At 35.9% G+C, this 16,152-nt stretch overlaps 1 protein-coding gene across 1 annotated transcript; it reads right to left on the reverse strand.

The window, feature by feature from the left end:
* Positions 1 to 1,525: 1,525 nt before the first annotated feature.
* On the reverse strand, positions 1,526 to 3,836 carry LOC105961598 (polyphenol oxidase I, chloroplastic). Its single transcript, XM_012985829.2, has one exon. The coding sequence runs from the start codon at positions 3,530 to 3,532 to the stop codon at positions 1,748 to 1,750; it is 1,785 nt and encodes a 594-aa protein (XP_012841283.1). The 5' UTR covers positions 3,533 to 3,836; the 3' UTR covers positions 1,526 to 1,747.
* Between the last annotated feature and the right edge of the window lie 12,316 nt (positions 3,837 to 16,152).

Here is a 16,152-nt window from a genome sequence, read left to right on the forward strand (position 1 = left end):
TATCTATTGATTTTTTATCTATAGACAGGTTGGGGATCCAGCCCAACCTTTACCCTCATCGGTTATTTGTTCTTCCAAAGACAAGAAGAAGATACTTTCTATTAATAAACTAGAAAAACATGTAAATTATGATTAGTAATTGAACAATCAATGTAATCGGAAGAATAAGGATATTCTAAATTAAGAAATGTATGATTACAAATTCTGTGTATAATAAGCGAATGTGTAACACTCTACAATGACAAGAATTTAACATTAATAATACACTTTTATACTCTCTTTCGAATTCTCTCTCTTTTATACCCAACACCTGTCCAAAATTTGGCATTAAGTGAGTTTTCCGACAACTAAGTGAGTTGAGCTCCAAAGGAGGTGTAGATGATGAAGATCTTGCACCCTTAAGTATTGTTAATGTTATGGAAGAATTTTTTCAATCTATCAAAATAAGAGGTATTAATTTTAATTTTACCTTTTTAGGAAAAAAAAAAAACATCAATCTTCTCCTAAAAAAGGGTGGAGCCCATCATATAACACAAACTATAATTCTAGAAACTATTTTCTTTGCACATCTCACGATAATTTTTATTAGAATTTTAGAACTAACTCGACTGTTTTCATTCACTAATTTCATTTCAAAACTGCTCCTCACAAATTTTAAATTCAGCACTCAGTAATTTATCATTTGTATTTAGCATTTTGCTTCAGCCTTTACTTTTGCTTTTACAAAAAAACAGGGTATTATTATTATTATTATTATTATTATTATTATTATTATTATTATTATTATTATTATTATTATTATTATTATTATTATTATTATTATTATTATTATTATTATTATTATTATTATTATTATTATTATTATTATTATTATTATTATTATTATTATTATTATTATTATTATTATTATTATTATTATTATTATTATTATTATTATTATTATTATTATTATTATTATTATTATTATTATTATTATTATTATTATTATTATTATTATTATTATTATTATTATTATTATTATTATTATTATTATTATTATTATTATTATAAATCGGATTCAACTAATGTTTTGACATGTGACACTCTTAAATCTTAACTCTTAATAAATCACGTTGATTATAATTAGGGTTAGAGGGGTTACCGGTTGTATATGCTGGTTTTTTTTTTTTTTCAATTATTAGAATCCTAATTATATTTTTATTTAAATTATCCACGTGTCAATCATCTTATGACATCCGATTTTCCTATTAGCAATCGGGTCTAAATTTGCACATTTTTTTTAATTATTCTCCAAGTATTTTATTTTAAATCTGACGAATCAGCAATCGAGTTTGGGTTCAAACTTCAACCAATGAGATCGTGTCCAGTTTTCATAACATTGGTGACTTTAATCATACCTTGATGTCCTCGTAATACTCTCCAAAGTCAAAAAAGTAATACTACTACTACTACAAATAATTAATAATTAATAATATAATATGGAATTTCACCCAATAAAGAAAGAAATAAAATAAAATAATAAACATGGAACGAAATGCCAAACTTTATTCGAAACGAAGAAATTAAAACCGAGTACACGAAGGGTGGAATTAAAATCAATGAGAAACACGTTGTACAGATCACAACTCAAATACGAAAGCATAGCATGATCTCATGTGTGCGGCGGCGAATCTTATTCCAAAGAAAACACAAAGAAAAAAAAAAGACAAGACAGATCGACAAATGCATGAATGATTCCTTAACTTATTCAAGAAGCAGGCGCCGCGGCGGCGGCGGCAGGTGCCGGAGTAGGATTCTCGATGATCTTGATGCCACCAATGGTAACTCCAGGGCCCTCGTGCCTGGGAACCAGAGTAACAAGAATGGTGTCATCGTCGGTCACATCCATATCCTCGTACACGTCGGTCAGCTTCAGCCTGATCGATGTTGTCGCCGTCTTCTCCTTCGTCTTGTGCGGAATCTGCGCGTACGTCCCGGCGTACGAAGCCTTGTCTATCTCCGCCACGTTGTCGTCCTCGTCGTTCACGAACACGTCGAACTTCAGGAACTTCGACGTGTCGACGACGATGTTCTCGATCACCAGCAGCTCGTCGGCCTTGCCCTTCTTGGTCTTGGGGAGCAGCACCCTCACGATCTTGTCCAGTACGATCGGGAACACGGTGTCCTCCACCTTCACGGTTGTCTTGCCGGCCCTCGTAACCTTCGCGGACGCCGCCTGCGCCGGCGGCCTGTAGTCCAACCACGGCAGATCAACCCTCTCGTACTCGAACCCCATTTTCAGATTATCAAGACAGTCCTTGACGGTGACTCTCACGAGCTGCGCGTTCTCGTCGTAGAACAAGAAAGCCGTGTTGAGGAAATCGGGATCGGTGATCTTCTTGTCGGGGATCTTGTTACTCGGGAGGAAGAACTGCCATAGAGTCCACATACGGTCAACGTTGCTGTGGTGGCTGTAGAAGAGTGGGTCCCGCCCGGCGGAGTAGAAGTTTCCCATGTCCTCCCCGGCGGGCTGGTTCTTGTAGTCACCGACGAAGGCATGGATCGCGGTGTGGGACCCACGCTCGGATGAGCCCGGCCCGGGGTTGACAGGTGTCCCCTCACGGTACGCCTTCCCCATGAAATCGTAGACGTCGGAGTTACCACGGACCATCTCGGTGTACATGATGGTGAGATTGTTGGACACCACCTGGAGAGGGTCGGTGCTCCCGGTGAAACCGAGATCAACCACCGCTGGCGGCATGTTGTCGGGGTTGCGCTTAGCGTCGTAGAGAGCCGACTTAGGGTCGATGAAGGCGGGAGGGATGGTCATGCCCTTAGGGTTGTCCCAGTTCCAGAACGGGAGAGCGAATGTCGGGTCACCGATGAGTTTGCCGAGGATTCTCTCGTAGAAGTAAAGGTACCACCTGTGGAACGGGAAGAAAAGCCACCCGTTGTGGACTTGTAGATCGAGCGTGCCTTGCCCCGGTTGATCGTAACCACCGTTGCAGTAAGCGCAGTGAATGTTGGCTTGCTGCATGAAGCTACGTGGATCGTCCTTCGGGAGACGCCTCATGCGGTCGACCGCGGTGTTGAACTTGAATAGGTATTCGGGCGAGAGACGGTGGGCGGACGGCCTCACTTTCGTCTTGGGGAAGTTGGGGAGCTTGTAGTCGATGATGGTGCCGGTGAACGGCGGGCAGCAGTTGATCTGCGTCGCCACTCCGGCACTCGTGTCGTACGTGGAGTTCCCGCACTTGTCGATCTGCGGCGCCTGGATGGGGTTCGCGGATGCGGAGTCGGGGGTGGACAGGAGGTTGGCAGCGCCATACATGCCTCCCAAACCGAGGAGCATGTTCCTCCTGTCGACCTTCGACCCCTCGTTGGAGGAGGAGGAGGAGCATGAGATGAGGCGGCGGTGGTGGTTGCGCTTTGCATGGGTGAGGAAATGCGACGGCTTAGCGAAAACAACAGGGCGGGTGGCGGTGGAGGAGGAGGAGCGGAGGGAGGAGGAGGAGGGGGCGGCGGCCGGAAGGACTTGGTGGAGAGATGCCATGATGAATGGCTTTTAGTGATTGGTTGGGGATATAAAACTTTGATAAAGTTATACCCTTATTTATAATGGATTGTTTGTAGTGCAAAAAAGTTAGTAGGTGAGGGTGAGTTGGTATTATTTGAATTTGTTCGATAAGGGGGATTAGGTGGTGATTAAATAAATGAATTGAGCATGATATCCGTGTTTAAGAAGGCCATTATTTTAAACAAAGTGTATGGGGATTCTTAACAAGTTCACATGGAGTGGGCAGAACAAATTGTACCTCTTACTATTTTATAATTACCCTATGGTCAAATCGAATTAAATGTAACATTATGAGGGGTGGATGGATAATATATAATCCTATACTTGTGTAATAAAAAATATAAATAATACCATACGATAATTGAATTTTATAAAAAAATGTATTCCACAATATTAAAACAATTACTTGTATAATTTAATTATAGAAAAAAAAATTAGGCAACACAAAATTTTATAAAAAAAAAAAATCCATATATATATTGGTGTGTGTGTAAGGTAGATGGATTTTGCTTTACTCTTCCCATAACTAACATATAAAAATTCCACATCAGTATGTGTAAAAAAGAGACATTTCCAAAGAGATTATTAAAGAAGAAAAAGAAGACTATCCGATGGGATTAGGGTTTTGCTAGCTAATTTGCAAATGTGATTTGCTATAAAAGTCAAAAAATGCTGAAAAATGAGAAATAAAAAAATAATGTTTTTATTAATTATTTAAAAAAAAAATATACCATTAGGTTTATTAATTAAATTTGATCATACGATAAATTTTTATTAATTGGTAACTCAATGATAAGTATCTCTACAAATAGTATACAAAAAAATGCACGTGGAATAAACAATAAATTAAAAGATTTGTAACACAAAAGAAATTAGCCTTGAGAACTGGTCAACAGTACTTAAGTAATACCAATAGATAAAACAATAGGTTTTTCTGTATATGCCACGAATATCCACCTCACTGATAATTAATTACACAACACAATATAATGTACTAATTAATCTTTTAGTGTTATAGACTATATAGGGAATAGTAGCAAGTGTTTGATCTTACACGATAACGCAGGCATTTATTTTGGTAGGGCCCACCACACACGTTTTTGCGAGATTATATCGGTTACTAAATAAGTGTCGATTTTCACAGTGGTACGAGACTTAAAAATTTGAATAAATATGTCACATGTCTTGATTTCAGGAAAATAAATATTGATATACCAAAATATGCTTATTTAAATTAATGTAGAAAGAATGTTGGAGAAATAATAAGGATATAATTAAAAAATATATAATTTATGCAATATTAGAATCGTAAAGTGGTAGATAATATAGAACAAATGAATTTGTTTAAAAAGAATGATATTGTGAAAACATGGTGAGTAATGACAAAAAGAATCACAAATGCAGAGTAAGATAATTGTATACAAGAAAACATAAAAAATCTGCAATTGCTAATGTAGTGGAGAGTTAGTTGAAAGACCACTTTTTAAAGATATCATAAGCTTTTAAACATCTTATGAACTACTTTTAACATCTGATAAGATTAGCCAAACACCATCTTACGAAGTCAATGGTAAAACATTCAGGTTAAAGACTTGTGAATAACTTTATATCGAATAAAATATTAAAGTAAGGATTTTGATTGAAGACAAAATAAAATCTTAAAAAATGATTAGTTCCATTTGGCCAAAAATTTTGCCGCCTAGATACATGGCTTATGAGATCCTACATCTGATGAATACAGTATGTGATTTTAAACATTAGATATATACAAATAATTACCTATACTAAGCACACATACACATGATTGTGTGTGTGTTATTATGTGTAAATCAATAGTGTAAAACTATATGATGTATTTCACCAGATATAAGTTCTACAAAATCGAGATATATAAATACTCATGATGTATATAAATACTTCTTATAATATTAAGATGAATGATTTCCTGAAAAAAAAAAATCAGAAAATAACAAGCAGCCTTGATTTAATTAATGGAGCCACTAAATGCCATATGATTAACATATTTAATTGTCAGCGCTTCACAAGCTGGCCTTAACTATTACCAATCTATATTTTAAAAAGGGAAAACAATATTAAAAGATTAAAATAGATCATGATCTATATTTAATTTAATTTATAGTAAGCCATATGTTGAAGACTTTTTGATTTATTTAATTAATGCTTTGTTTTATTAACTAGTAACTAGTTTTATTAATTAATTAGTTTTTATTAATTAATTATAATAGTGTTGCATTATGTGTAAGGGTTTTGCTAGCTGATTTGCAAATCTGATTTACTATAAAAATCAAAAAATACTGAAAAATGACAAATAAAAAAATAATACTATTACTAATTAATTTAAAAAAAATTACAAATATATCATTAGATTCTCTAATTAAATTTGATCATACGATAAATTTGTATTAATTGTTAACTCAATGAAAAGTATCTCTAAAAATAGTATACAACCTATAATATAAAAAATGGACTATTAGTGAGAACCCCTTCTATCATTTCTTTAATATAGATGGGTCTACCCCATTTTCTTTTATTAGTGATAGATCCAACTTTTTTTTATTTTCAAATTTACCCTTCATTCCTTATTATTCACTCTCAACTACTTTAATGGCTATTTATTTATTTTTAATTATAATTTTCGTTTATTTATTTAAAAATATTTATTTTAATTTTATTTTTGATTTTAATTTTGAACTTTTTTCAGTTTTTATTTGAAATCGATTATTAAATTTCTGAAAATAATTATATTTTTTTTAAATCAACTATTTCCGAAATCAACTATTTTCGAAATCAACTATAAATTACTGAAAAATTACTTTTTTTGTTCGTTTGTTTCCCTAATCAAGTATAATATTTCCGTAAACAACTACATTATTTGCAAAATCAACTATTAATTTTTCAATTTTTCTAATTCATTTTTTCGTTTTTTTTCCAGCTGATTTATCAAATCGACAAATTACTACATATTATTGAAAACAACTATAAAAAATTGAAATAAACTAAAACACGTCGAAAACAACTAAAAATAAATCAAGTACAAATTTTTTTTTTCATTTTTTTAATTCAATTTTTTCGATTTTATTTTTCCAGCAGATCATATTATTGTAAAAAAATTATAAAGATATTAAAATCAACTAACAAAAAAAACCAAAAATCAACTAAAAATATCAACAACTAAAAACTCTCGAAACAACTATTAACAAAATAGTAGAATAACGAAAACAACTATATTGTTGTTACCATACCCGACATAAAAAAAAATCCTCAAATAAAAAATTCAGAAAATTGCTCCTCAATTAACAAAATCCAAGCATTAGAGGAAGATGAACCATTGCCGCAAAATCAATTAGAATGGTCCTCCTCACATCATCCCTGCTAACTCGACAATGGAGATAAATCCTAGAACGAATAAAAAAACAAAATAGCCACAACCTGTTAATCCAATATTCAACCAAACGAAACCCTAATTAAATCGCGGGCATGGAAGATATGAGATCACGGCAACGGTGCAGAACTGAATTGGAGGAGTGGAAGTCTGGCGGAGGTGTAATGGAGGAGTGGCGCGGCAGTGCGGTTGTGGGGTTCTTCCCTCACCGTTGTCAAGATGTGGTGCCGCCTTCTTCCTCTCCTTGCCGCCGCCTCCGAAGCTGTAGATTTCTAGTTAGAGAAGAAGAGAAGAAGAGATGGAGATAATATTTGACGATACACCAACTGTTGGGTAAAAAAGATGTGGCTAGGGTTTTATGTGTTAATTAGGGATAATATAGGCATAAAACCTAATAATTATATAAATATTAATTTAATTAAACAACTAAGGGGGTTCACTATTATTGAAAAAGGGAGCGGATCCATCATAATATATCCTAATATATTAGGGGGTTCTCACTAATAATCCCTATAAAAAAATGCACGTGGAATAAATTAAAAGGGTTTTTGTGCATAGGTCCTAACCAAACATCTTTATTATTCAAGGTTTATGGGTTATATCTCTTTCATCAATAAGCTCATCCCTTTAATAATAAATAAATAAAATATTCATGTATATGGTAAAATTATCCCGAATCCTTTATACCCAATTCTTAATTGTAACCCCAATTTAATCAATTTTGACCACAAAAATTCAATTTTGACATTTTTTTTTCAACAAAGATTATTTTGCCGCCGGATTCCGGCGTTGATTTTTTTAAGTGTATTTTTTTCTAGTTTTTTAAGTGTTTTTTTTGGTTTTTTTTTTTTTTTTTTTTTTTTTTACGCCCGCCGCTAAACGTTGACTGTAATTGTGCTGTCACTGACAATAAATTAACGTAATTATACTGTCAATGACAGTTAATTAACAAATTTGTACCGCCGTTGACAATACATTTATGTAACTGTTCTGCCGTTGACAGTAAATTAACGTAATAGTATTATTTTTTTTATTTTTTGTTATTTTTTTTAATTTTGTTTGATTTGTTGACAAGTCAACGTTATTATATTACTATCGTTGACAGTAAAATAACTGTAAACACAATATATTAGTGTCAACAACATCAATATTATTGTTTTTTTGGGTTTTTTTGTTTTGTTTGAGTTATTCACGGAGTAACGTAATAATATTACTGTCTATTATTGTAATATTACTGTAAACACAATAATATTACTGTTGTTGATGGTAATATTACTGTTGTTATAGTAATATTGCTGTCAACCATATCAAAGCAATTAATTTTGTTTGGATTTTGTTTGTTTGTTTGAGTCATTGACGGAGTAACGTAATAATATTACTGTCTATTATTGTAATATTACTGTGGTTGAAAGTAATATTACTGTTGTTATAGTAATATTACTGTCACTCGCAGTAATATTTATTCTTTTGGCTTTTTATTATGTTTACATTTTTTGAACGGTCAACATAGTAATATTACTCTATGACACAATAATAATGAGTTTTGTTGTGTTAATATTACTGTGCTAGAGATTAATATAGCAATATTATTGTGTTAAACTGTAATATAGTTAATTTTACTGTGTTTAATAGTAATATAGTTAACATTATTGTCAATCACAGCAATATTGCTGTTTAAACGAAAAAAAAGATGTTACAGAAAGAAAGAAGAATTTTTTTTTTGAAAAAGTCAACGCCGGAGACCGTTGGCGGAAAAAAAAAATCAATGCCGGAGACCGGCGGTCAACATCGGTGACAGACGAAATTGTCCATAAAAATGTGTTTTGGATCCAAATTGAATAATTTGTAAAATTTGGGGTCAAATTGAGGTTAAATTAAATTAATGGATGAAATTGAAGCATATTAAAGTATAAGGGCTATTTTAGTCTTTTACAAAAATCTGGACCATGTGTGGACTTATTTGTAAATGAGTTTATTGTCTGGATCTTTTTATGAATAAGTACCTATTGATAGGCTTATTTGTAAAGACCCCTAAATTAAAAGATTTGTTACACAAGATATTAGCCTTGAGAACTGGTCAAACATTATTGCATAGGGCACTTTACAAATGAACTCATCAATGAGTATTTATTCATAGAGGTCCAAACAATAAACTATTTTACAAAAAAAGTTCACACATAGTCCAGAGCTTTGTATAAGACTAAAATCCCTTCATACTTTAATACGCTCCAATTTCATCATTTAATTTAATCTAATCTCAATTTGACCCCATATTTCACAAATTATTCAATTTTGACCCAAATCACATTTTTATGGACAATTTCGTCTGCCACCGCCGTTGACCACCGGCCAACCGCTAGTCTCCGGCGTTGATTATCTTTATTTGTTCTTCCTGATTTATCCGCTGTCGGTTTCCGGTGTTGACCGGACTTTTTCGAACTTTTTTTTTGATTTTTTTTCGGTAACATCTTTCTACCCCCGTTTAAACAACAATATTATCGTGGTTCACAATAATATTAATTATATTACTATTAAACACAGTAAAATTAACTATACTACAGTTAACATAGTAATATTGCTATATTAATCTCTAGCATAGTAATATTAACACAACAAAACTCATTATTATTGTGTAATTGAGTAATATTAATATGTTGACCGTTCAACAAAGGTAAACATAATAAAAATCCAAAAGAATTAATATTAATGTGATTGACAGTAATATTACCGTCAACCACAGTAATATTATTGTGTTTACAGTAATATTACAATAATAGACAGTAATATTATTACGTTACTCCGTCAATAACTCAAACAAACAAAAAAACCCAAAATAATAATAATAATATTGATGTGGTTGACAGTAATATTATTGTGTTTACAGTTATTTTACTGTCAATGACAATAATATAATTACGTTGACTTGTCAACAAATCAAACAAAAGTTAAAAAAAAATATAACAAAAAAATAAATAATATTGTCATTGACTCTAATTGTACTGTCAACGGTAGTACAATTACATAAATGTATTGTCAACGGCAGTACAATTACGTTAATAAACAGTCAGTGACTGTATAATTAGGTTAATTTACTGTAAGTGACAGTATAATTACCATTAATGAATGATCCGTTCGAAAGAAACACGATCCCGAGTCTTCTTCGCAGAGGTTATGTGCCCTGCAAGAAAGGAAGCCGGACTGACGTCGGAGTGTTAACACTCCGATGGTCAAGTCAATAGTGTTTCACGTGTGACTTCGAAGGTTTTCTTTTAGACATGCGTATCTGTTTAAATATGTAAAAAACCTGGCTTTTTGATACGCCTCCTTTTATAGTGCTCGGCTGGCCCATTCCCCAAGGCCCTAAATCCTGGCCGAACGGCCATACGGTGTACTTTACCTGCTTGAGAACGGGTTGCCCGGATCATGATGAGCTTTCTGGTGACCCGACTCAGGCGTGTCAGGCAGTCCTCTCTCCGACTTTTTCCCATTTTCCGGCCGCACCTAGTCATTCGGGCATTAAATGCCACTGCCAGAGTATTTAATGCGCCGCTGGGTACTGTCGTGCATTTATGTTTTTCTTCCCGCGCTCGCTTGGTCCCTTCGCCTTTAGTGAGCTCTTCAAGCGGCGCTAGTCCCCTCGCGACCCTGCTTTTTTTTTTTTTTTTTTTTTTTTTTTGTCGTTTTATCACGGAGTGGGCGTAGGATTTAAGGGCTGGGCTTTTCCTTCTTGGGTCATCCTTATTTAGCCAAACTACTCTTATCACGTTCTGGCCTTTATTAATGGGCCTTCTGTTTTGGGCTTCTTGGTCCGGTAATTAGTCCTGATCAATTAATCCCCCACTCCGGGTGCCATAATCGCATAAAGTCCTTGGGGCCCGGAGTTAGTGCAGTTCCGAAAGACCCTTGCATGGGTGCCCAGTTCCTTCGTCTGCCCTATCCACTCGAATGGCCCCTCGTTTTCCGCCTTTTTCACATGCTTACCAAGGTAACTATTGCCCACACGGATGATTCCTCGTTTTTTGTGTACATTTATTGCTAACGTCCCTTCGACTAGCCTTGTACCTTATTAAGTTTAACCTTACCCTCCTTCGTTTCCCTTTTCATTCATGCATTGCCCCCCTTGCTCATCATTTCCTTCTTGCTAGCGCAAGTTTATTTCCTCAGGTATTCCTCTGTATTTTCCTTTCTTTTTCTTTTAATTCGTCTGATCATGTTTTCCCGGAGTGCTTCCACCTCTTCTTCGAAGAGGACTGGTTCAGTTGCCGCTCCTGCCCATCCTATGCGGCCCGGGCGGCAACGACCGGCTCCGATAAAGGGAGTGGCTCCTTCTTGTTGCAAGGCTGAGAAGAAGAAGACGGCAGGAAAACCCCTCCATACGTTGGTTGACAAATTTGATCTTGAAGCCTTTTACGCTATCCAGGGGGCAGATTCTTCGTTTCACCTTATCGTTCCTTCTCGTTCCCAAACTCCTTCCGACCCTTCCTTCGGGTATCTCACCTAGTACCTTGACCAGTTCAAGGCCGGTCTATCGCTGCCCCTCCATCCTTTCTATGTCGAGGCAACCGCTTGTATAGGGTTCCTCTTCACCTTTTCCACCCCAATGTGGTGAAGTTTATGTCCTGCTTTTATATCATGTGTGTCGGCACCGGTGTCGACCCCCGCCCGGACTTATTCTTTACTCTTTTTACCCAAAACCGGTCTCACTCGGGCTATTACCATCTGTCTTCCCGTGTCGGCCGCCTCTTTGCTGGCTTAGTGACAAAAAAATGATTCGTGGCAACGACGGTTCTTCATTCGCCCACCCACTCCTTGGCCTTTTGACCCTACCCCTCCTCTCAAGTCCCCGAAACGTGATGCTCTAAGCGCTAACTTTGACGAGGAGATTGCCGGCTTGCTCGCCCGTGTTCGCCCTCGTGCTTGGAACGTCGAGAAAATCGTCAGCACCATTCCTCTTTTTTCCCGTGCTGGCCTTTGGCGGGTACCTTCCTTCGATCGTCGTCCCTAGGGTGAATGCTCGTACACTTCCTTTCGTTCCTCTTTATTTTAGAGTCCACGATTCGCCCGGATGTTGGGGATTCGATTGTTCTGGTTTTTCTTTAAGTTATACTTTCCTTTTTTTTTTATAATCTCTGTTTTTTCATTTTGTCAAGACTTCATGATGCTCGACATGCTTATAGAGATGGAAAAATCTGAGAAGAAGGCCGCCGGGGTCTCGACACCCGAGGCCGCCAGAGAAGCGATGGCCGAGCTCGAACTCCCCTAACAGCTCGAACTCCCCTATCCGGCCTCTATCTCCTTCTTTCGGTATACCATTGCCGCATTCGGAGGCCGTGATTGACCTCTTGGAGAGCAAGACAGAGGCTCAGGACCCAGCTGTGTTTCCAGGCGGTGGTCCAGAGCTCGAGGTGGACCAAGGGGAATCTGCCGGGTTGAGCTCAAAGCGCCCTGTCGCGAGTGGCTCCTCCCCGCTTCCGAAGAAGTCCCGCTTGAGCTTGCCTTGCCTCTTCTCCGGCAATGATTCGGAGGGCCCGATCGACCTTGCTCTACAGCAACTGTCTAAGTTCCAGGCCCCTGGGGATGTGGACTTTCTCCGTGACTTACCCCTCTTGTCCCAGCGGGCGAAGCTGGCCTTGTGCCTGGCCCAGGTATAGTTAGTCTGTCTTTCTTTTTCTCTAACCTTGCATTTTGCCTTCTCTGACATCTGGTTTATTAACGTTCTTTCGTGTCTTTTTTTTTTTTAGGCGGGTTCCATCATTGCGTCAGGATTCGGCGAGGATGATCCATCTGCTCGCGACGGCGCTCCAAAAGCTTAACGAGCGTGCCACCAATGCTCGCACCGCTCTTTAACGGGCGACCTCGTGCATATATACTCTTATGACCGAGAATGGTGCGTTAGTCAAGAGGTGTGAGGTGACCGAGGAGAGACTTGAGGATGCTCAGTCAAAGCTGAGTAAGACGAGAGGTGTTCTGGAAGGGCGTATGAGTCGGGTAGAGGAGGAACGGGATCTGGCGGTGCTTCAGCTGGAGTCTCGTGAGCAGGATTTTTGCGACGAGCTTGCTCGCTGCGTTGCCCTCGAGCGGGATAAGACCCTCGAAGGCTTGACGATTCTCGATCGATATCGGGTTAAACTATTTGAGAAGTACCCTAATACGAAACTCTTCCTCAAAGATGCTTGCCCGATCAGGATGTACTACGTCAAGCTTGTTGGGATGTGAAGCCCAGGAGTCAAAGTAAATTCCCAAGAGGTTCTAGATTAGCCGGTTTTAATTTTTTTAACATGTTTTGATCAGATTCGTTTAAAGCGGAATAAATCTAATCTAGCAACTTATAGTTTTCACGAACAGATTCGTTTCTATCTTTGGCGCACGAACGAGGATCCACACCAAGCCTTCAATCCTCGAAAAACTGCTTTCCAGAAATTTACTGCACTATTCCTTCACCGATATATTCGAGATGGTTGATCTGATTAAGAAACCCTTTGGGCAGATTACATTTCTATGGGTCCGGAAGCTACTATATAAAGTTCAAGACAATCGGACAAACGATTGATTTATGATGAATTTATTCGCAGGACTGCTAAGAAATTTCAAGAATAATAGTTTGCTTTAAAAACCTATAGTCTTCTATTGTATTTACAACGTGAATAGGCGCGTAGAATCATCCATCTCTCATCAACACAATCTCTAATATATATAGCACAAGGAATTAGAGTCACACATAGAGAGGATTACATGGAAACAAATCTCACTCCTTCTATAATTCTATATAGTCGAAAATTGCAGTCCAATGGGGACTTAATTTTCGGCTATATTAATTCCAATATATAATATTGGTTGAACTTTATTTTCTCGATTAATTAGAAATTCCATTGGGCTACAATAGGGACTAAAGGAGAAAATATAAATCGGGCAACGGATAATTAACTAAATCCAAACTCTTAAAAGAATTCATTTAATAAATCATTAAATAATTATTTATTTTCCACTGCCAAATAATTATTCAACTCCCGTTTATATTCTCAAATATTACATTCGAGATCCGGTCGATCATTACTTAGATTCTCCCCACATTAATATATCTTATAACCACCAAATAATTTATTCACTGCTAAATAAATCAAATGGATTCTTTTCATGAGTCTTACCCGCTTAACTTATTTGAGTATGCCGGATACGAAATCCACCTGCCCACGATTTGGTATAAATAAATCTTATAAGCTACTCAAGGGTTATTATCAATCTCATATTTCAGAGATGTGGATTCCTTTTGATAATTAATTTCCACCTATTAATTCTTAATGTCTCTACCCAACACACCGGGGGCCATTTGACTCAATATAGAAAACTCTCCCATTGTGACATTAAAGTAGAGATCACCAATTAAATATGTACGTTAAATATCTAGGTATTAAGAGAGTAAGTAATTTACTGTCAACTAGAAATAATACAGTTTCATTTATGAACTGTGATGAAACAATTATTTCACTTCGTCCGGTTCAACACATGCCGAATGTGCTAGCACAATAAGTCAAAGATATAACTACAAAAATTATTCTCTATTTAATGTGATCAGGACCAATCACTTAAATATTGTGCTACAATCTTTTACCAATGGTTAGTCCATTTTCATCTAGATTGTAAACGTTTATCTTTATATTCTAAACGAACTTTCGAAATGATATTTTTGTGAGCCGTAGCACACCATCTCGAATACTATTAGAATATTAGACATATGCTTTTAATTAATTGACAAACTATCAATTAAATGCATTGAATACCCTAGTGCAGATTCTCATAAAATGAAAATAAACTATTTTATTAATTCAATAATAGAATTATGTAGCTAAAAGCGAGATTTTTAGTCTACTATCCTAACAATCTCCCACTTAGGCTCAAAGACTCGCAGCTTAACATCAACCGATCCATAGAACAAATCCACAAGGCTATCATCCGATGTAAAAGCATATATTGTATATCTAGCAGAATACGCAATCGCAGGATTGCATCAACCTCCCACTATACATTTTCACTTACTTTGGAAAATAGATCTCCCAAAGTTATAACATGAATCAAAATTACTATTAATCGGCCATTAATTATTGAGTCGTACCAAGACTATCCGCCTAGAAAACTAGTATGTAGTCTTGTATCCTTGAATACTTAAGAATATACTTTACCGTAGTCTAACATACTTGCCTCAAATAAATTCACATTTGCTAACTATGCAAGATGCAAAGCAAACCTTGAATTTAATTATTTACTATAGCATATGTAAGGCTTCCTTTACAACAAGAACTGCCTTAAACATCTCTATCGAATTACGTGTTCAAAGACACTAATTTCTCGATAGAGTGACTCCCTGCCTGAAAGAAACAATTCTTTCTTTGGAATTTGTACATGCTAAATTTGGCAAGTATTTAAATCAATATAACTTGTCCGTGACAACTTAATGTCCTATTTCATAGATCCTATAAAATGATCCACACGACATAACTAGTTTCACTCAAGTTATCCATATTTATTTGACTCGAGAATTAATACCCTTACCTAAATAATTTTCAAATCATTTTTTAAAAAGAAATTATTATTAAATACGTCTTTTAATAATTTCATCACGCTTCCGTTACAAAATGTGATATGTCTAGATTCCTAATCAAAATCAAAACATTGATTTATGATCAATCTAAATATCATATGATATGCGCACTTTGCTTAAATTAAAAAAAGAATTTATTAAGTTTGCATTACAATGCATATGGCTCTAAGCTAAAATCCATTTAATTTGCATCGTGAAATGCACTCGTCAAGGGATAAGAAATCTTGACATCCATCTACCAAATTTAAAACATGGCACTGATAGATTTTAGTAATTTGAATAGACTAAAGTGTGGCTACTAGCTAGAAAGTTTCCTCGTAGTCGATCCATTTCTTTTCGACAGAACCTTCTTACTTTAAGCCTAACCTTTTTAAAAGGTTTTCACTGTTCTCAGTCTAATCATTTCCACTTTGGATTTTTATAGCACAAAACCAATTTCTTGCATCTATAGAAATGGGCATTCATTCATAGTTCTAGGAAGGAATTATATGTTCGTCAAGAATCTTGTTATCACTGACATTCTATAAACACACAATCTTACGATTTCATTATGAATTATCCCACTAGGATAAATCACCCTAAATGTAACACTAGTAA

The sequence above is a fragment of the Erythranthe guttata genome, chromosome 13, assembly GCF_056151865.1.
Source record: "Erythranthe guttata isolate IM_541 chromosome 13, IM_541, whole genome shotgun sequence".
Taxonomy (NCBI): domain Eukaryota; kingdom Viridiplantae; phylum Streptophyta; class Magnoliopsida; order Lamiales; family Phrymaceae; genus Erythranthe; species Erythranthe guttata.